The sequence below is a fragment of the Micromys minutus genome (assembly GCF_963924665.1).
Source record: "Micromys minutus genome assembly, chromosome: 3".
Taxonomy (NCBI): domain Eukaryota; kingdom Metazoa; phylum Chordata; class Mammalia; order Rodentia; family Muridae; genus Micromys; species Micromys minutus.
Window position 1 is genome coordinate 95826594 of NC_137972.1, and position 22266 is coordinate 95848859.

General features: G+C 40.0%; 1 protein-coding gene across 2 annotated transcripts in view; it reads right to left on the bottom strand.

Moving 5' to 3' along the window:
• NRXN1 (neurexin 1) overlaps window positions 1–22266 on the bottom strand; it is a 1029777-nt gene that overhangs the window by 517999 nt on the left and 489512 nt on the right. For both annotated transcript variants that reach the window (XM_080913966.1, XM_080913965.1), the window contains 2 exons: window positions 17116–17497; window positions 15672–15862 (listed from right to left, as the gene is read on the bottom strand). In XM_080913966.1, coding sequence (XP_080770092.1) covers window positions 15672–15862; window positions 17116–17497 — 573 coding nt within the window. The remainder of the gene's footprint in view (window positions 1–15671; window positions 15863–17115; window positions 17498–22266) is intronic.

Below are 22266 nucleotides of genomic sequence, written 5' to 3' on the forward strand. Positions count from 1 at the left end.
TTCAGGTTTGCGGCTACTTCCTGGAATTTATTTAATTTTCTCTAGTTTACAGACGTCAGTGTGTTGAAATGTGTCTTCTTATGATACTAACAGACTAGGACAGAGGATTCTTTTACCTGTTTAATTTGAAACCAAATAGCACAGAACCTCATAAAGTAATCAGGCATTTTGCTTAACAAATAGTTTCTAATTTAGACACATTAATAGACAAAAAATACATTTCTATAAAGACTAAGAGCCAATTTGTAGGTTCAGGCTGAAAGCTTGTTAGACAAGGAGAGAAATGAAAAGATTTGTGTGACCTTTATATAGTGAGATACTGTGAGATAGCAGAGATGGGAAGGCATGAGAAACATTTTACAAGAACATGCATGTAGATACATGGCTTTGGGTGCAGTACAGGTGCACTACGAAGACGAAGTGCAAATGGTGCTTGGGTAAGTAAGCAGGTTAGTGGAGAAGACATGGTTAAAAAGAATATTTAACTTCTAGTTAAATAGTCTCAATAATGTTAGATGAAGAAATGAAAAAGAAGTTTCAGTGGAAAGCAATAGGGAACAATGGATCTTCTATCTATTAAAAATATATTAAAAATGAAATGTGTGTGTTGGGGACACGCCTACAGGTCGGAGAACTGGTATATGGATGTAAGTTGAACTGTACCTGACACTACAATGGGGTATTTCTGCACCTGTGTGTTTATAAGGGGTCCAGAGTTACAAACTCTGTTCGGCTAGGATCCTTTGAGGAACTCCAACCAACAACAAGAAAATGAGGTGGTGAATGTGATTTCTTTCTCTATGAAAACAGGGAACAGAAGGCAATTAGAGCAAGTATCCCAGCTCAGCCTCACCGCACAGAACGTAAGTGTCAAAGTATAATCAGTGCTTTGACTCAGCTTTCCTGTTTATACATATGTACTTTTCTCTGCCTCTTAAAAGTCTCACTTTTCTGTAACTAAAAAGAGCATTCATAAAAGAGACACATGCTTTATAGATGTGAACAGTTATGATTACAGAAATATGGGCTTCCAAATTATCATTTGAGGGAGAATTAAACTCATACACTCTCACTTGTTTTCCTATGACTTCGCTGGAGAAAAGTTAATTCTAGATGCAAGGTACTCTAACTTTTTTTTATAATTTATTGTGATTCATTGTTAAAAACAATTGAATCTGCCCACACCGGTTTCTGAACCAGATCCACAAATAGGATGCCCTTCTCTTTCCCAGGAAACAACCAACCTCTACTCTTAAATCTGTATTCTTAGCTTTATTTTAACCTCTTCTTGGTCCACCACAAAGAAATACCTGCAGTTCAGATCTTGTCCCAATAGATCAAGGAAAATATTCTTGGGGAGAAAAGCCATCTGAATGTATTTGTATAAAAGTTGTTTTCTTGTTAGAAGAAAATTGTCTGTAATCTTTGAGGAAAAACAATCTTATAGTAACCTTTTCCTAGAAACAGAATATCAATATAATCTTCTCATAACTGTTTAAAATGAAGTCTACTAAATTGTTAGAAGAACGATCATAGGGAATGGAGAATATTTCTCAAATAAATCTGAACTTTTGAGTAGATAAATCTGTATCATGAGTATAACAAACCTCCAATACCAAAGATCATTGAATTTTGCTAGATATTTTGTTTTCTCAGACAAAGGAAAAATTCAAGTGTATGTTTTGCTCTCGGATGTAATATCTGTGCTTTTAACATTTCCATGTGAAAAACATAACATTGAAGCTAACTTTAGAAACTTTTTGCTAAAGAGATGCCAAATGGAAACCAGTCTGATTAAAGAGATGTCTTTCAACTTCACATATCATAGTCTACATGAGAAATCAAATTCTACAGTACTCTAGGTTTGATTCTATACAAAATGCCTGTAAATTTTTATCTTTAAACTTACCCTGGATAAAGGTTTCATGAAGTAACTGTTCTCCTGACTAGAGAAGTAGATCTTGGAGAGGTCTTGCTTTATAGGAATCAAATTAATAAGTCTATTTTTACCCAGAAAAAAAATCCCAAATGATTCCTAAGCTCTGATTTGTAGCTCATGCCTCACACTCCTCCTATTGCTACAGGTGATGTTGCCAACTTCTCTGACCTCATCCCTCCATTTTTGCTTTCATTTCTAGTTCTTATTGACTTTTTTTTTCTTCAATAATTCACTGCCTGGCAACTCTACCTCCATCTACCCTCCTTATTGCTGCCAATCAGCCTTCCCATGGTGTTGTAGATCACTATTGTTGCTGTTGTTGTTAATCATGTTTGTGGGTCCATATGTGTTTGTAGATATGTACATAACACAGGATGTGTGTGGAATTTGGAAAGCAACTTTATAGGTTTATTTTCTATTTTTACACTGATGTAGGTTCTGAGGATCAAACTCAGGTCATCCAGCTTGCATAGCCAGCACTTTTACCTTTTGATCCGTCCTACAAGCACCAATGTCCCCGTCTAGTCAGTACCTCCATCCCTCTACAATCCTAACTCGAAGTACCCACACACGACATACTCACTAAAATCTAAACTAGTTTTTCCTAGCATCGTTTTCCAGGCAGATGGCTGGGATTATGTCACCTTGGCCTTCAGTCTTTTGAAGTCAATTTCAATCCTCTGCTATGACTCCTCCAGCCATTCCATCGGTGTATACAGAACACATTACATGTTTTCTCACAAATGCCTTACTTCTGCCATTGTTTGCGGACTCTATCTACTTTTAGTTGCTTAACTCAAATTCTACTCTGATAATATGTTCACCTAATTTTTCATACATAAGTATGATCATGAAATGTAGACAAAATTTTGCATTTTTCTTTGAGTATTGTTTTCCTCAGTGCTTTGCAGGTGGATCTATTTTCTCAATTTAAATGTAAATATCGAAAGAGATAGTCATAGCCAAAGCACTTTTAAAATTTCACCTTCACTTAATGGTATCAGGGATTATTGGTTGAGTCACTTAATGGATGCATAATGAAGAGTTCATATTCCACAGAGAGTCATCGGAAGGAGAAGGGGTGGTGAGGTTGTCACTGGTACAGCACTCAGACGTATGACTGCCTTCCTGTAGGAAGCATGGAGGTTCGCCAATGGATGTCTCTTCTACTGATCGCTTTAGTGATCACAGAGATTAGGGCAAAAACCATTAGGAGAATGTAGCACAGTGACACTTTTGCCTATTTGATTGAGTAATGTGTTAAAGAAAACCATGCATGGTTTTAGTTTCTACACACTGCATTTGTCTGTAGTGAGAGGTAGAGAGATAAGTCAAGGATGAAGGCGCAATTTGAGGTATCAACATATGATAATAGAGATTCATCTACTTTTCTTCTATAGTTACAGTTCTTACAGGGAATTAGTTTGACAGTCCTGACTTGTGCTGTCTGGATGACCAGTCACACTTGATGCCGTGTCACACACCAGTTTCAGTGCTGTGTCACACACAAGTCACACTCAGTGCTGTGTCACACACAAGGATAGCCTCGCACATGCAGCTCCCATATCACAGTTCACACTATGGAGACTTTTTACGTTTCAAGACCCATCTGTTTTTGGCCCTGGTGTTACTTTCAAACATAGGACACATTCACTTGCTTGTAGAACACAGCCAAGCTCATTGACAACCCTCATCTCGACTCCCAAGAAGTTCACTAATCCCTATCTGTGAGGATCTCACTTAGTGCAGACTTGTCTGAGCCACCACCCACGAATTTCTAGGAACAGAGACCTTCTCCAATAACACCCTTTTTCTTGACTATTTTACTATTTCTAAGTATTCTGATCTGACACCTTCCTCCCACACCTAACAACATATTGCTCCAGATAAAGAACAAACAACAACAGAGCCTTTAGTTTTCCTAAAAGCAGAGGCAACTGAATTTAAAGAAGAGAATTCTATCTGTGTGAACAAGGGCTTCCTGGCTTCTTGAACTCACTGGTCTCCAGCATTGCCATTATCACAACCAGGAAAGGAAGCTGGGCCATAGCACAGAGACACTGTGATTGTCCAGCATTCAGGAGATCTCCTGTACTGAATTAATCTCCAGTACTGAGAAAATGGGAAAGAACGCTCCCAGTTTATCATTGTAATATAATAAAGATTCACATCAATGAAATGCACTCAAATTTACAAAGCATTTATATACACATTGTTTTATTTGGATTTGTCTGTTGAGCTCTAAGTCATGAAAACAAGCTATAATGCTGCTAAGTTCCTGTGATTCTGGACAATACCCGAAAACAAGGAATCGCACTAAAAGTCCAGTTTTCTGGAACTATAATTTTTTTTTTAGTCAATCCACTCTGGCTTACACAGTGCACTCTCAAAAAGCAAAATACCCATTACTACAAAGTCCAGGGAATGCTGGAAGGTTAGAGACCGTTGATAAAATAACAGTGGTACTAGTGGAATCCCAGCAACATGACTGGGTCTTAGGACAGAGAGAGATGTATCTGCACATTGAGAAACCCCGAAGAAAAACCATGCAATTTTTCTCCTATAATTATAACTTGGTATCAACTTCTGACCAGTGGTTAAAATTTTTATAACACAAGTATTTAATTTTTGGAGGCAGGGGCCACATCTCAACTGCTGTTCACAGAGAATAAAATCAGAAACCTGCAGCTATTCCTGCCAGACCTTAATACTAACGTGAGGGTAAACAATCCAAAAGAGCTTGACTTCAGATTCTGGTATGTTCTATAGGCAGACTTTAAGAATCAATATTTTCATTACTTTGTGGAAATACTAGAAAACGATTTCCATTCTGACATTTAATTTCTAGCTGAAATTTTGAGGAAAAATTGCCTACGGAAGAATTTCTGTTTTTACAGAAAACTTTGAGATATAACATGAAGACAGATTTTGTTTATGTGTTTGGTCAACAGACTGAGGAAACCCTGGTGGACATGCAAAATGGAGAATAATGAAAGAGAAATGCAGCGGAGGTGCATGTGGTCATTTATCTTCCTTTAAATCCTCTCCATGCCGTGGCGATGGCAGATGGGACTGGGGTTCAGGCAAATAAATCCATGTCAAGCTAACTCCATTTTGTGGCTTTAAAATTTAATCTTGACATTTGGCTTTTAAGTGAAAGCCAGGTAGAGTTTTGTCAATGCTTTTCTTGGGCCCCAGCCATCCCGTACACCCTTAGTGGTGGGCCCTTCCCTCCCGCCGGGTTTTCTTTTTCCATTTGTGGTATGATACCGACTTGAGTGGCAGATGAGATTGCTAAGACCACAAACACTGACAAAGGTGGCATGTGCATTTTCACGGAGCTCAGGAGGGATTTGACTTTTCCAGACTTTTCAGGACACTGAGGTGCTATTATTATCTGGACCTTAGAAGTGAGCAGAGCATCCTCAGGAAGAGGAATCAGTGGGTGGGCGGGATCCTTCCTACATCAGAAGCACGTGGGGGCACTGCAACCACATCAGCAAGGCTTCTTTCTTCTCTACCAGTTTTACTAAGAATATTCTGAACAACAGGAGGAGAATAAGGACCGCTGGCGGGGGCAGTACTGATGCTTTGAATTCCAGCCCTCTGGGGTGGGAAGCAGCAGCCAGAAGCAGAAAGATAGATCTCCCTGGGTCCTCGGCAAGCCTGATCTAGAGTTTGTTACAGGACAATCAGAACTACACAGAAAAATCCTGTCTCAAAGAAACAACATAAAAAAAAAAAAAAAAAAGATTAGAAATGATTTCTATACTGAAGATGTAAACGCATGAAATCAGTTACAGAACGTGCAAATCTACTGTTTTCTTGAAATGCTTATGTTGTTCTGTCTGTTTTGACTTTTTAACAAGTGTTTTATGTTAAATAACTTGATTTTCTCATCCTAGAACAACTGAAAGTTTACGTTGGGAGTGTGGTTCTCCTGTTGTTTCAAATTTAAGAAAACTTTTATTTCCTATAATGGCCTATTTAATACAAGTAAAAATTGTATGTATACCTTGTTAAACAAGGATAGAAAGCAGTGGAAAAGCAGTGTCCATGGTTCACAGGCACTGACAAGGGTTTCTAAATTATCATATATTTACTTTTTCTTTAATAATTAGACATTTTTTCTGTGTTTTTAACTAAAAAAAAAAATTATGTTTTCCTTTTCAGAGCATGGGCTGTTTTCACAGAGGACTTGGCTTTGGTTCCCAGCACAGACATGGTGACTTGCTATCCCCAGTAATTCCAGTTCTAGGGCACGTGACACAGTCCTGTCCTCTGAGGTCACTGGGCACCCAGTGTGGTACCAATATACATGCAGATGAAAGAACCGCACAAATAAGATTAAAGGAAATAGCAAATGCTAAGGGAATAGGGTGTGAAATAGGCCTTTCATACACAGTGAGTGTGCACTGCCCTCCCCTGTGTCCTCAGCAGCACGTCCTGGTGTACCCTGCAGTGTGGGGGATGGAGCTGGTGGGGATCTCACGGAGAAAATATCAAATAACGTGGGGCAGATAAAGGGAAATGTGAGCATGAAGAATGGATGCCTTTCTAGGAGTGATTAGGAAAACGATGTGTGGAAATGGTCACAAAAGACCGTGTCTACTCGCAGAGGAAAGCATGCGGCCTGCCTGGAGATGGCGGACTGTTGGGTTTGTCAGAGTGAACAGGGGTATCCTTCATGGCGTTACAGTTAGAACCATACAGAGAAGTTGCAGATGAACACGGGAAGGTACTTCTAAAGAATGAGGGTGGCATCTGCTGGGCCTAGAGTCTGAAGTGACATTTGTCCTCAGTCGTCACCGACACCAAGGCAAGAGTCAGAAGAGGCCGACTTGAAACGTGACTTCTCCCACGGTTGTAGCAGCCATCTTGTCTTTACTTCTGAGACCTGACCAATAACGTTTATTTCATTTAAAAAGTGTAAAAGTTTTAAAACCACGTGTGCGTGGCTGTGTGGGGAACCTGCACGTAGCTGCGGAGACAGAAACATCGTGCAGCTGGAGTTACAGACAGTTATGAGTCACGGAGCCCATGTGTGTTCCAGGAACCAAATACGGGTCTTCAGCAGAGGCAGTGTGTGCTTAGCTGCCAGTCCGTCTCAGCAGCAGCAGTGTTGGAACTGTTGCATTAGAGATGGCTTTATAATGTTAATGATTGTAGGTTTCCCTTAAAAGGGAACTCGAGTATATTTGGTGAGCCTGTGCATGGCTGAAACACAAAAAACACTACCCATTTTGAAGAGTTGGATTGAGGCAAAATGTGGCAGTGTGGCTTGATTGTGTTAGACCACCCGCCTATTTGATGCAGTACCTCATATAGAAATCCTTTAGTCTGGAGCTTGACAGGTCAAGCCCAAAATAAATGACAGCAATGACAAGAGTCACACTGACAAAGGTCACTTGCTGTTCTGAATAGTAGTGAAGACAGGCAGAGCCAAGCAAGAAGCTTGCTTTACGAAGAGACTCAGCTTTGAATATTGTCGTTGTCCATGATCCACATTCATGTCACAGGAAAAATCAAATATCTATGCCATGGACCATCAAGCTTTTCAAAGGCAGATGGACGCATGCCTGCTAATTTATAAATGCAATGATCTGGCATACACTAGACATTCTATATTAGTACAGGAGCTTAGAGAGTCTGAAGTCCCAGAGCATCCAAGGACATCAAAGGTGTCTGTGTGCTGGATGAATGAGGGGGGGGGGGAGTCAGGAATTAGGATTGGAGAAGGAGAAGGCACCTCTTACAGATACACTAGAATTGTTAGCTTCTGATGTCTTAGCAACTGCTCAGAAATTAGTAAGTCCAGATGGGCTGACCTGTGTAAAATTATAAGGGAATTTGGTGAACAAATAAAAAGCGGCTGCCATACTTGGGGTTAACTATCAAAGATTACATCGGCTTACTTCATATACTATTATAGGAAAAAAATTAAAATATTTACATGTAAAAACTTGTCAGTGCACAGAATATAATCAGCTTTTAGAATGCAATACCTACTAGTACTTAATATCACTCCTTGGTGCCTTGGTATATTATTTTAGAATGCAATGTATATGACTACTTAATAGCACTGTCTCTGTTGTCTTGATTTATTATTTCCCTTACATAAGCCTTACCTTTCATTGTTCTCCTGGAACATGCACCTAAGTTCTACATCTTCAGCAAGTTTTCATAACTGACATAAAAAGCATGTTTTAAAAATCACATGTAACTTTCTCATCTCATACTTATGTAAGGGGACGTGGTAGATTCTGAAAAGTCATGGGGCCTCCTAGGTACATATGGGACATTACTGGTGCTATGTCACTAAAGTACATCCAAGGACAAAATGTATCCTTAGATAGAGTGCAACATTGCTTCTTCTATTATGTTTAATTTTAAAAGCAATTTATATAAAAGTCCAAGAAAGGCCAATTTTTTAAGCAGACACACACAGCACCAGATCCACATGGTATTAATAGGAAGCCCTGATGATCTTAGCATGGCCTCTAAGCTGCCCTAAAAGCCCGTGTCCAACATGAGAAAACAAACGACCAAACGCGGTCCATGGCCATAATGTCTGTGCTTTCCTACAGGAGAAAGGATTGCAGAAATGTCTTTAGGGCACTTCTGCAGGGTCCTCATACCAAGTCAGTCCAACTTTCCAGCCTGTTACTTTATTAAATGGTTGGGTTTTCTGAAGTGTTCAGTAAACTCTAGAATCGCTTTGCATTCTAATGAAAGATAGACTTGCATTATGGTTGAACCCTTCCTAAGACAGAGAACTACTTGAAAACCAGTGTCTCTCTTCTGTAAGATTCTAATAGTGAGCAATGGCAGCATTATCCAGAAGCCAGCTGGGGCTGTTGGTTGTTTAGTTGAACTACAGGAGCCTGGTATGAGCCTGGTATCACAGTCTATTGAGAGCAATAATCTAGGTCCTCCTGTGTTATAAATGACTTGTGATATTCTGGGAGACTTAGACTATGGCTTTCGGCTTTGTAATCACTGATCCGTGGCAATACACTCAAAACAGTTCTACTGATTCAAGTACTTTTTGCTCTTTTTATACAAATATTTTAGTGTGACTTTGTTTCCATAGTCTCACCATCTCCACGAATTTGTATTATCCCCATACTGAACTGAAGAGATGGGCAAATCCTGTCACTTGATTCCTACATGGACAGTTAAAATCAATTTTGGAGACCCTTTTAGAGTTTTTATTTTGTCCTGAATATTCAACTCAAATATTTCTTTGAACAAACTCAGTTGATGCATAATTACAACTGTGATTTTATCTCTCATTCTCATCCCTGGACCCAGAGAAGACTTATGTCCTAGTTAAATCTATTTTCAATAATTTGAACACTGGACCTAAGTCAGTCTTAAGTATCTACTTTGCTGAAGGACAGCAAGGACATAGGGCTTCATATTCTTTTAGTCCCTCCCCCAAAAGGCCAATGTGGAATGACAAGGAAGAACAGTTCAGCTGCCTGGGAAACCTATACAGCCTTGGAGATGCTCAAAGAAGGAGATTTTGGTATATACCAATAGTCTCTCTCACACCATGCCCCTAACCCTCTTCTCTTCTTTCTCTCTTCACGTCTCTTTTGTTTTGGTAAGATAGTCTGAGTACGTTTATGCATCTGTGTAACAAAGACTTGTGTCTTATCATTAAAGGAGAGACATCAAAGTGCCATGAAAACTAATTTAGAACAGGGAGCTGTTATCACACGAGCCTTCCCTAATGACACAGAAGCTCTTGACCATGAAAGCCTAAGATCTAAGAAGGTTGCATAGTTCACATTTGGCATCATCTGAAAAGAAGACAGAAGCGATGGTTGATCTCTTCCCAGGACTGAGAACTTGCATATATCTTATTCTTAAGAGTCAGGCTCTGAGACACTGCAGATTCACCACTCTATGGTGAATACACACATGGCTCCAACCTTAGAAGTTTAGCTCTTTTATCGTCACCTTTGGGAATTGTAAACCTGGCATTGGGACTGAAAGGCACATGAAAACAGGGTTCCACTTTCCAGGACCAACTTTTCTGGGGGGAGGTCTCAGGAAAGCTGCTTTTTTTTTTTTTTTTTTTTTTTTTTTTTGGTGTAGGACAGCCATAGCTGGTCTAAAACTGCTCCCAGGATGCTAGCCAGGGCTAATGAGGTAAGAGCTTAGTCCCTGTTCTCTGAGTAGAAATAAGCGTCAGGAAATGGTTCTTCCAGAATTGGTAATGATTAAGGTTTTAGAACTATACCAGAAACTCAGATACAGTGTGTTGCTACATGTGGCTCATCTCTGTCTCAAACCCAGACTTGCCACTCTCACACTCTTTGCTAGTAAATCCAAAAATATTTCAGAATGCTTTTCAATTGATGTTATGGGCTCTCTGTAGTAGTCAACGGAGGCTGATAAACAATAAAAGTTGCTTCTCCTGGTCCATGTAAAAATGAATTAAGGGACTGGAGAGATGGTTCAGGGGTTAAGAACACAGACCCAGATTTGCTGCTCATGCATATAGTGGTCACAGCCATTAGTGGCTGTTCCAGGGAATCCAATGACCTCTTCTGATACTGAGTCCTGGCTCCCTCCGTTGTATGAAAAGGATATGCAAGTAGCACACATATATCAATGTGCATGAAGCACTCACACCCATAAAATATATACGTTTTTAATTGTTTTAAAGAATCCGGAAGTAGAAGGCTGGATCTGGAGAACATTAACTAGACACATGACTGGATAATATCAGTTATCCAGAGCACAACACGCTAGGCAGGGAAAGAAATTGGTTAAATCTCAATGATCCTAAGTTCCTGGGATCCCAGTCAGTGACAAGAAGGGACGTTTCAGAGTTGGAAGAGGTTAAGCTAATGTAGAATTACTCTGCCGAAGGCAGCGAAGATGCTAAAGTGGGCGCAAAGCATCATGGGATCGAAACAAGACAGTGTGGTCGGTCCCGGCTGCAGACAGCTCCAACAGTGCGTGCTGTAATAATAATAACAGTGCAGTCTCGACCAGAAGAACACTTAGATAAGTGTGAGGCCGGCCACAGACAGCTGTGTGCATCAGGGGAAGGACGTTTTCCTAGAGGTGGGGAGGTGAGAGTGGGTGAAACCAAACTGTTAGCGGTTTGCCAGTCAAAAGAATAGGTTTGGGCTGATTTCTGCAAAGCTTGGGAATTCAATGGAGTCATCAGAAAGAAACAATGGTTTCACGTCTCTAATTGTCTTCTAAGTAATCGAGCTGTAACTTTTGTGTGGGAAGGAGAATAACAAAAATGTCAGGTATTAATCTGACAGTCTTGCCGCCTCATTGTCTCTGTTTTGTGCTCTGGTGATTGTCTCCAAAGTGGTCCCTTTCCTCACTGAGCCTTAATTCTCACCTGCACGGCAGAATAGTGCATTGCCAACCGCACTGTCCCCAGCTTCTACAGGATGCTCAAAGCTTCCATCAGAAGCAAAACACCGTGCTTCCTTCTTTAGACACATAGAGCTGTAGAAATGCAACATCCTTCTCAGGGCAGCTCCGGCAGGCAGGGTGCAAAGAAAATCTCAAAGGAATGATGATATTTGGGAAACAAGCCTGGGGGCGGGAATAGGTGCCAGGGATACCCAGGTTTCATGGAGACCCCATGCAGCAATTAGGACAAGCTCCTTACACTCTGAGAGCCCCCACTGTTAGCCACTGAAAATGTGTCTTGTCTCTTCAATGTTCGAATGGATCCTTAAGGTAACCTCACACAAATGAAGAACATTTTAGTAAATCTCACTACATCATAAAGAGAAGACAACAGGTCACTCCCACTGTCACTATCAGTCTGGCTCTAACGTTGGGCTCAAAGTCAAATTCTTATTTGCACATTTGCTATTTGAGCAATGGCAAGAATCCAGGCAAGACAAATGGGGTACCCAAAGTCACATATGCCAAACCACAAAGCTCAGACATGTTTAAACATGATCAAGTCTTTGGAACTGACAGCCCTCAGTGAAATGGTTTTATTTTTTTAATTGGATTTTTTTTTTTTTTTTTTTTTTTTGTTACATTTCAAATGTTATCCCCTTTCCTGGTTCCCCTCTGGAAAGCCTCTATCCCATCTGCCCTCCCCCACCCACCCACACACTCCTGCCTCTCTGCCCTGGCATTCCCCTACACTGGGGAATCAAGCCTTCAGGAGACCAAGGGTTTCTCCTCCCATTGGTGTCCTACGAGGCCATCCTCTGCTACACATGCAGCTGGAGCCATGGGTCTCTCCGTGTATAATCTTTGGTTGGTGGTTTAGTCCGGGGAGCTCTGGGGGGTCTGGTTGGTTGATATTGTTGTTCTTCTTATGTGGTTGCAACCCCCCTCAGCTCCTTCAGTCCTTTCTCTAACTCCTCCAATGGTTGGCTGCCTGCGAGTTTCAGCCTCTGTATTTGTCAGGCTCCGGCAGAGCCTCTCAGGAAACAGCTATATCAGGTTCCTGTCAGCAAGCACTTCTTGGCATCAACAATAGTGTCTGGGTTTCAAAGCATATTGTGAAAAGGTAGACCTGGCCGGGTGCCTTGTGTTCAGGTCGGGAGAATGAGTGCCACTAAGGGACAAACTGATGTGAGTTACAAAAGAAAAGAAAGCACACAGGATGTATGCGATCTCCATGGAACCTGTTGTAATGGAAAGTCCTGGCTGATTAGGGAACCTTTTAGTGACTTGGGTGTGGGGAACACAACATCCGACATTTAGCTACCTTTAGGCTAAGATTTGAATGGTGATGTGGAAAATGCAGAGAGGCGATGAGAAAGGAAATAATTTGGGGTTTGTAAGACAGAAAGGAGGAGAAGCGGACAAAGTGCTCACCACCCAGCTGACCTAGATGTAGCCAGAGTTACAGGTGTAATTTTGCAAAGTGGCCACTTGAGGGCACTGTCTGCTATGCACCCGGGACCATGGCCGGGCCCCAATCAGATTCAAAAAAGCCTCAATTTGCTGATGGATTAACTTAATACTTAAATAAGGACACTCGTGGAAGATGGAGACCCAAAACTATTCGTCTGTTCTATTTTTGTTCTTGAACTAGATAAATGAATAAGCAAGACTGACCTCAATTCAAATTCCCGGACACTCATAGGGATTACATACAATAACCTCATTTAAATCCATTGAGTATTTATTAGGGACTCAATAAATATTAGCTCCTTTCCATATATTTTAACATACAAGTGGCCAAATTAGGACAAGAGGAGAACACGGAAGGATTGCATTATAAAGGGGTCAGAATTCAAAAATTCCAGAATAAGTAGAGTCGTGCTACGGGACCAGCCCAGAGTAAGTGAATGCTGTCTTTCCTTGCTTCTTGCAGCTTGTACCTTGTACACACTAACCCAAGGGAACAGACATCAGCAGGTGAGAATAAAGATCAAAACAAACTGTATCAGCAGGGAGAGGCAAACACCCGCGAGATTTGGGCAGTGCTAGGAAAGATGTTTTAAAGGAGGTCATCAGCCCGGAATTCCTTTTTTTTTTTTCTTTTTTTTTTTTGTGGGAGGGGCGGGGTTGCGGGTGGGGGGTGGGTTGGGATCCTTAGATTGAGGCTTGTTTGTAACTATTTCCATCTGAATCGAGGGGGGGGGGGAGAGGTCTGGGTTTCACATTTCTACATTTACAAGATTAAACACAGTCAGGGACAAAAGCCCGCATCACTCTCAAGAATAGGCGTGAAATTTACATCCTGGAAACAAAGACATCTCTTTGCCTCCCCAGCACCTTGTAACGTAGTGCGTGGCCCTATGCTGCCCTCTGGTGTTCCTTCTAGGTATAGCAATGTAAAATTTTGATTTAGCAAGTGACTTCAGATGAGGACTGACCAAAGTCAGACTAACTAAAAAGTGAGTTAAAGTTTGTATAACATAAATTGTGCCTTGTTTCAGGATGCTAATGTACAGCATGTATTGAGGATCTCTAAATAGATACCCGTTAACAGTGCTGGGCATCTGAGAAGAACATGGAATTTTGCCCTCCAGGAACGCCCTGTAGCTAAACTGACTGGTCTCACTTAGAGAAATAAAGATTCTTCACTAACTTGAACAGGGTATGGATAAATCAGAATAAGTTTAATTCTCAGAGGGTGATTGTCATTTGAATCTGACACAGCAACTGTGCTCTCTAGTGACAATCATGTATGTATCCTGAGATCTTTGTCTGACATAAACCAGGCATTATTTTATTAGCTCACAGTTGTGCTGGCCAGTATACTGATCTTCATTCTTCCGCTTTCCTTAGAAATAACCTGCTGAGTTCACCATGCAAAATGAGGGCATCCTCTGAATACCAGTCAAATACTTAGCTCACTCTGTCTCAGGGCAGAGAAGCAGGAAAGCTTGTTAAGCTGCATTTCTTTGAATCTCCTGCAAGATTTGCAAAAGAGAGAGTCCTTTGAACTTAATAAGGAGCTCTGTATGAAAGAGAGGGACAATATAACCACATATTTTACATGTGGCAAAGAAGGATCCAGCATTGTGAATATGAACCACAATTGCATAAAGCAAAATATTTTCTTCCTTCAGCTTGTTTAGAAGGTGATTTTTTTTTCTCAAGAATGACAGCTTAGATTTTCCTTCTCCATTTCTGTGACTCTCCAATGCATTTATTTCTTGAATCAAAGGAAGAGGACCCACCAATATAAATGAGCAGATTTCTAAAGTCAGATGTGCCTGTAATGAGTTCTGGGAGGCTTTGCCACACACCAAGACAAAGCAGGAGAGAAGGCAGTGTGCTGAGCTTAAATCTGGGCTTACTGCTCTGTCCTCTAGAAGCTGCTCCATCCCTGGATGAGACATTCAACCCTCACAGTAACTGCCCAATGCCATCTTCTTCAGTGCTTTTTATCCTGCTTATTATTATAGGATATATGGCCACGGTTCTCACATGGACCCATTCCAATAGAATCTAATATTATTTTATCCTATTGTTAAAATATCTTCTAAGCATTAGAGAAAATAAATCTCAATAAGGAAAAAAAATGTCAGCTAAGACTTTCTCAAATGATCATTAAGCAGGGTGTGTGTGTGTGTGTGTGTGTGTGTGTGTGTGTACTTGACATACAGAAACAGATAATGGATAGATAGATAAAAGGATAATAGATAGATAGATAGATAGATAGATAGATGGCAGAACTAGAAGGATAGGTAACAGGAACGTGTGTGTGTGTGTGAGTGTGTGTGTGTGTGAGTGTGTGTGTATGTGTGTGAGTGTGTGTGAGTGTGTGTGTGAGTGTGTGTGTGTGTGAGTGAGTGTGTGTGTGAGTGTGTGTGTGTGTACATGTGTGCATATGTATATTAGGAATGTGGTAAAGGAAATAAAACTATCGCTGATTAAAAAGGATAAATCAAGCTCATACACCTTGGAAGAAGGGTAGGAAATCTGACCAAACCAAGGGAAGAAAACTAAAAGGTTCTAGAAACTCAATACATATCTGGTTCAATTAACTCCAAATTGATAGAAAAGGCCTGAAGAAACTTCCAGGTGCCCACTTTTTCTAACAGTATCACGATTATGACATTTTCCCCATTTTTAATTTTTAATCATGCATGCATTCTTAGGTGTTACATTTTTGAACTGTTATTAAAAATACATATGTCTGTGCCACATTAAAGGAAGAACAGAGACTTGTGTGTTGTATTATTAATCATGTGCAGCCTTTGCAGAAGGCATACGATGTGCACAGATGTTGGAGGGATGCTGGCACTGCTCGGACAGTACTTACTCTTGAGGTCTAAGTTTCTCGCTCCTGCAGTGATTTGTGTTGTGATTTTTGTGTCGATCTTCACTGTGTGCAGATTGCTGGTGTCCCTGGAGATCATCACATTATGCCACTGGTTGTCATTGAGTGGTTTGTTTGAGCTCCCTTTGATGAGGTTAGCACCGTTTCCCAAGTCAAACACATAATGTAAGTACCTAGAGAGAAGACGAGAGACAAAAGGGCCATTGCTTTCTGAAAGGATGAGGATGGAAAACAAGACAAAGCACATGGACAATCAGGTGAATTCATCCTTCTAGAGCCTTAAGACAAACAAACGGAAGTGGACACTAACGCTTTTCACAAGGGACTCCCCATTCTTACTGGCTTCTCATTGCTTAATCACACTGACATGGCCATTTGTCTCATGAGAGTTATGTTCTCAAGTGTCAACACCATGCTCTAATGTGTACTTCCTACTCTATTTGTCTTTCTGTTCCACCAAGACCCCTGAATATGTGTGCATGATCATCCCAGAAAACTGATTATCATGGTTTGTGTTGCATTTTCATATTAGCCTGGTCTCATAATAGAGGAGGGAGAGGGAGGGGGAAAGGCAGAGAGAGAGGGAAAGGCAGAGGGAAAGGGAAAGGCAGAGGGAGAGGGAGAGGGACAGGGAGAGGGAGAGGGAGAGGGACAGGGACAGGGAGAGGGAGAGGGACAGGGAGAGGGAGAGGCAGAGGGACAGGGAGAGGGAGAGGCAGAGGGAGAGGCAGAGGGAGAGGGAGAGGGAGAGGGAGAGGGAGAGGCAGAGGGACAGGGAGAGGGAGAGACAGAGGGAGAGGCAGAGGGAGAGGGAGAGGGAGAGATTATAGGTTAGAATGTATCTGAGATGTACTCAAGGGTGGCAAGGGAAACATATATATTCATGTCATCTGATGTGCTAGCTAGTCTATAGTAAGTGTAAACTAATACTCGCCTGGGTGGGTAAATAAATATCCAAATTACTGAAGATGTGTTCATTGGACATTACACTTTCAGAACGTGTTATTTACACACTATGCTTTCTGAACTATTCATGACACAGTTAATCTTAAGTTAATTAAAATTTCATCAAATAACTACTATGATAAACTAAATTGGCTACTTATTTGAGCACATAGTGGCCTGCTAATACTTGTATAGAATTAGTGTCAAAACTCAGAAAGTACACAGTTGAAGTGTGAGTGTCATAGGAGAATAGTAGGAGAACTACCATGACCTAAAACTGACCTGTCTTCACATTTATAACTGTACATACAAGCGACTGTATTGTTTTCTATTTCCTGAAAATACCTAGTAAAGGGTATGACTTCCTCTTCCTGTCTACCACTGTACTAAGTCAACATACTGTCTTTTATACAGAATTTGAATATTGACTTTCACTTTTATATAGTGTTCTTCTTTTTTTAATGAACTGACATGTACGTACCCTTTAACTAGTTCAACCACAATAAAGTCATTTCCATCCCCACTGTTATACAGAATCAGTCCATCTAGGGATGTTGTCTTGAACTGAAAAAATAGATGCATAGAAGTGTAGGCTTGCAATGTAGCTAAGGCAACATAACTCGATTTGGTCTTGAAGGTGACAGGATCCGCAATGATGTTCCTGAACCCAAACCGGGCATTGAGTTCACAATAATCTATATCACCATTTTTGCACAAGTCAATGTATGCCATTCCATTAAATGTCAGGCTTTGCAGGTGCCCGATAAAGTTGGAGGGAACAGAAGAAAGGTAGCGTCGCTCTGTGATGATGCCCGTCTCTATGTTATGAAATTCCAGCCTTGTGTGATCCCCTGCCATTTGGCCTAAAAGAAAAGAAAGTACATTGTTATATTATGCATCTGAAAGACACTTCCAACTGCATATTTTCACAGTAATAATATATTTCAAAATATAAAAAGTAGAGAACCTACTTGATAGGTGTTACATGCAACAAGAATGTTTAAGAATAAGGTGGCCATATAGAATAAAATCCCCGAGCCAAGTTTTTATACCCATGTAAATTTTAGATACAATAAAAATTCTCCTCAGGCCTGGGTATGTTGATGTTCCTCTGTCATCCTAGGAGTTGAAGAGCTAAGGGAAGTGGATGTTGAGTTAAAAGTCAGCTTGCCCTATAATACTGAATTCTGGGCCAGCCTGAGCTATAGGAACAAAACTGTCTTGACATAGCAATAGCAACAACAAAATCCTCAACAACATTGTATCACTTTTATAAAAAGTTAAATAAAGGAGGAAATAGAAAAGGAAGAAAGTTGAGAAAGGAAGCAAAGATGGTTATGGACAGTGATTGCTCTAAGGAATTGCACATCTGTTAGCCATCCACACATTTGAGCTTTTTGGTTAGGTAATGTTTCTCTTATTGTCTTCCTTTAGTAGTATGTTACTATGCATTGTTCTGTACCCTGTATAAATAGGAAAGAGCCACTGAATATTTTTGTAATAATGAACCATTAAGATGTTTTTGAAATCCAAAATGTTCTTTGCATTTTTTCTTCCGCGTTGAATACCCAGATTGTCTTCTTGCACTGGTCACCCACTCACTCTACAGACCGTTTCTGTGCCTGGACCATGATCCTCACATTTTTCATTTTAAATAAGCAACTCAGCACTATGTATGAATTGAATGCACACTCAGCTCTGAGGAGAATACAAGCGTCAGGAGCCTACACAACCACAGGAGACCATCCCAAACATCCCAGTGGGCTATTTGTTGTGGTTGCAGCTTTACTCAGAGCCTACGCCATCCCATCCCACCTCTCCTCTCTCGCTATATTGCTCTGTCACTCCTATTAATAGTTGGACTAACATCATATTTACCTTTGGAGTAATGATTTTATTTTCCTATAACTTCAAAATTAAATAAAAATATAAGAAATTTGTTTGTAAGTTCTAAAAATGCAGCATTCATGAAAATGAATCGTTTGCTGTGGATTATTTTCAATCCCTACTAAACCATGTGTGCCTCACGTTCTGCTACAACTCACAAAGGTCACTTAAACTGCAATCAAGGCCTTCCAACCATGCTCTTGGCAAGTTTCCCTATCCAATTTGGCATAATTGGAAAATTTATTAAGCCTCATCCTATGCTGTTATCCATAATATTAACGAAACATTAATTAGGGCCAATATCAGAATTGGCCCCAAAGAAATAGTATTGGACAATTTTTCTAAGTTTAATAAATATTGGAACTACCTCTGTGGGTTCCCACTAACACTCTGACAAGCTTTCATTGGGTTAATAAAAACAGCAAAGATGTTAGAGAGTAACATAAAACAGTGCTGTAAATAAAATGTAACAGACATACTTGGTTATATATGAAAAGTGTTTATATTGTCAATTGACTTTCATGATTTTAAATTCATCTGTACAAAAGAAGTCTGCTGAATTGTGCTTAGTTCTTTGTTTCTGAGAATCATCCTTTCTCCAAGATGGCTCTTGAGCTCTCTCTGCTATGTTTTCTTTTCAATCATTGACTTGGTTTGGTTTCTTCTCTACACTGTAAGAAGTAAATCCATACTTTACTGAAGATGTCTATCTTCCAATCTACATAGTATGAAGCCTCTGATTATGTTACTTAAGTAAAATACTATTACCTTTTTAACAATCCTGAATTTTCATATAACTTTGTTTTGCTTTTGCTCTTCAGTTTTTGTTCAATGTCCTTAATATTGCTCTGTTACCAAAGAGAAATCTTTGGCAACAACAAAATCAATCTTTAATAATTTTCGAGCTTAAAGCTCTATAGCCATCAGCAGCATTGAATTAGTAAGGTATATAGTACAGAAACTATAAAAAGACTGAAAATCACCAAGGCTTCAATATTGATGATATTGACTTTTAATGTTTTTTGCAGTAGCAAAAATCTGAGTTATAAGTTAGTTTACCCCAATTCTAAAGTTTCTGTATTTTTTTGTTAAAAGTTCAATTGACAAAAAATATGAGAAAAATCTAAAATAAAACATATTTCTAATGTGTGAAATTAATATCTCATATTGTTAAAAACTTGGAAACTACAAAGAAAGGAAGTACATTTAACTCAAAAAGACAAAAGTACAGCAAAGATGATAATGATGTTTATGGACATCATAAATTATAAGAATGTAGTGGCAGTGCTGAAAAAAATGTATAGTCAAACACAGGAGTCCCCAAATTGCATAGGCAGTATTGAGAGGCGTTTAACTTAAGGGGCCAGCTTAAAGCAATCATTCACTAAAAGCTCTGACTGATGTTGACATTTTATGTATTTTCCCTCCGCATTTGTCTATGTTCCAATTCATCAGTAATTCACTGATGCTACTGAGTATGAACCTCTGCTGAATAAAAAGAGAACAAATAGAACTTCTCAGATTCTCAAGATGAAACAAAAGCATCAAGATGTCTTGCCTCAGTAGAAATTTTAGTATCTATGCTGAATGCTGAATTTTGAACTAAAATTTTTAATTTTAACTTGCTTTGATTTGTGTTAAGTTTCTGGCAAAAAAAAAAAAAAAAAAATACATCACCACCACAATCACCACCACCACCACCATGATAACCACACCACAACATACTACTAATCCTTCTGTGCTCATGTTAATTCACTTAGATGTTATTGCATGTAGATATTTCACGTGTGATGCATGGAAGTGAAGAATGTGGTAACACGGAGAATTCAGTCTATTGGGGGTTGCCATGCAATAAGAGGTGAACACTGATTTAATGGAGCAGAACAAACCTGAAACATGCTATAAATGTTATGACTGGGATGCCGTGTTGGTCAGCAGGAACAAAGATAATATTTAAGCTAAAGAGAAAAATGCAAAAATAAAGTCATACTAAATCTAGTAGAGGCCGGAAAAAGGTTAAACTCCATGCAGAGAAGATAGATGAACAAAGATTTTAGGTACTGGATGAGTTAAATTCATGAGCCAGTGAAGTTTGTGGCTCATACAAGATTAGAAGGGGGCTGATTATAAGATATTGGGGGTGAGAGTTAAATAGGCAGAGGACATCACACACACACACACACACACACACACACACACACACATAAGTGTGTTTAAGAGTAAAAGAATCTGAATAATTTTGGAGATACAGTTTGATAAAGATTTACTAATGACGGGAAAAATTTGAAGAAGGGACATAATAAGCACACAGTCACAGGTTAGAGTTAGTGCACACATGGTTTCTCGTGTTTAGTGAGGGGACACAATGTCCACATAGAGCACACAGTCACAGGTTTGAGTTAGTGCACACATGGTGTCTCGTGTTTAGTGAGGGGACACAGTGTCCACATAGAGCACACACTCACAGGTTTGAGTTAGTGCACACATGGTTTCTCGTGTTTAGTGAGGGGACACAATGTCCACATAGAGCACACAGTCACAGGTTTGAGTTAGTGCACACATGGTGTCTCGTGTTTAGTGAGGGGACACAGTGTCCACATAGAGCACACACTCACAGGTTTGAGTTAGTGCACACATGGTTTCTCGTGTTTAGTGAGGGGACACAATGTCCACATAGAGCACACAGTCACAGGTTTGAGTTAGTGCACACATGGTTTCTCGTGTTTAGTGAGGGGACACAATGTCCACATAGAGCACACAGTCACAGGTTTGAGTTAGTGCACACATGGTTTCTCGTGTTTAGTGAGGGAACACAATGTCCACATAGAGCACACAGTCACAGGTTTGAGTTAGTGCACACATGGTTTCTCGTGTTTAGTGAGGGGACACAATGTCCACATAGAGCACACAGTCACAGGTTTGAGTTAGTGCACACATGGTTTCTCGTGTTTAGTGAGGGGACACAATGTCCACATAGAGCACACAGTCACAGGTTTGAGTTAGTGCACACATGGTTTCTCGTGTTTAGTGAGGGGACACAATGTCCACATAGAGCACACAGTCACAGGTTTGAGTTAGTGCACACATGGTTTCTCGTGTTTAGTGAAGGGACACAATGTCCACATAGAGCACACAGTCACAGGATATGTATGAGAATTAACGAAATGAAACCCACTGACTGCGTTTAAGGAGACCTCAGAGTTTGTGCGGCCCCTTCTTATCTAAGACCCAGACACCCTCCATCTTCTGCCTGCTCTACTTGAATTCCTATCATCTGTAATTAAGATGAGTTTCAGACATTCTCAAGAATAACAAAGTATATACATTCTATGGTCCACAAATAGGAATAGAATTACTATTTTTTTGCTATGTTGAAAAGCTATAGGGCCTTTTATAAAGGGTCTCTAGTACTTTATTCCTTAAAATTATTTTTGTTTAAATTGGACATAGTACTACCTGAGGCAGCTATACTGTCCCTGCACCCAAAAGATGCTCCAACATATAACAAGGACACATGCTCCACTATGTTCATAGCAGTCCTATTTACAATAGCCAGAAGCTGAAAAGAACCCAGATGTCCTTCAACAAAGGAATAGATGCAGAAAATGTATTACATTTACACAATGAAGTACTACTTGACTATTAAAAACAATGACTTCATAAAATTCTTAGTCAAATGGATAGACCTAGAAAAATCAACCTGAGTGAGGTAACCCAGTCACAAAAGAACACACAAGGTATTCAC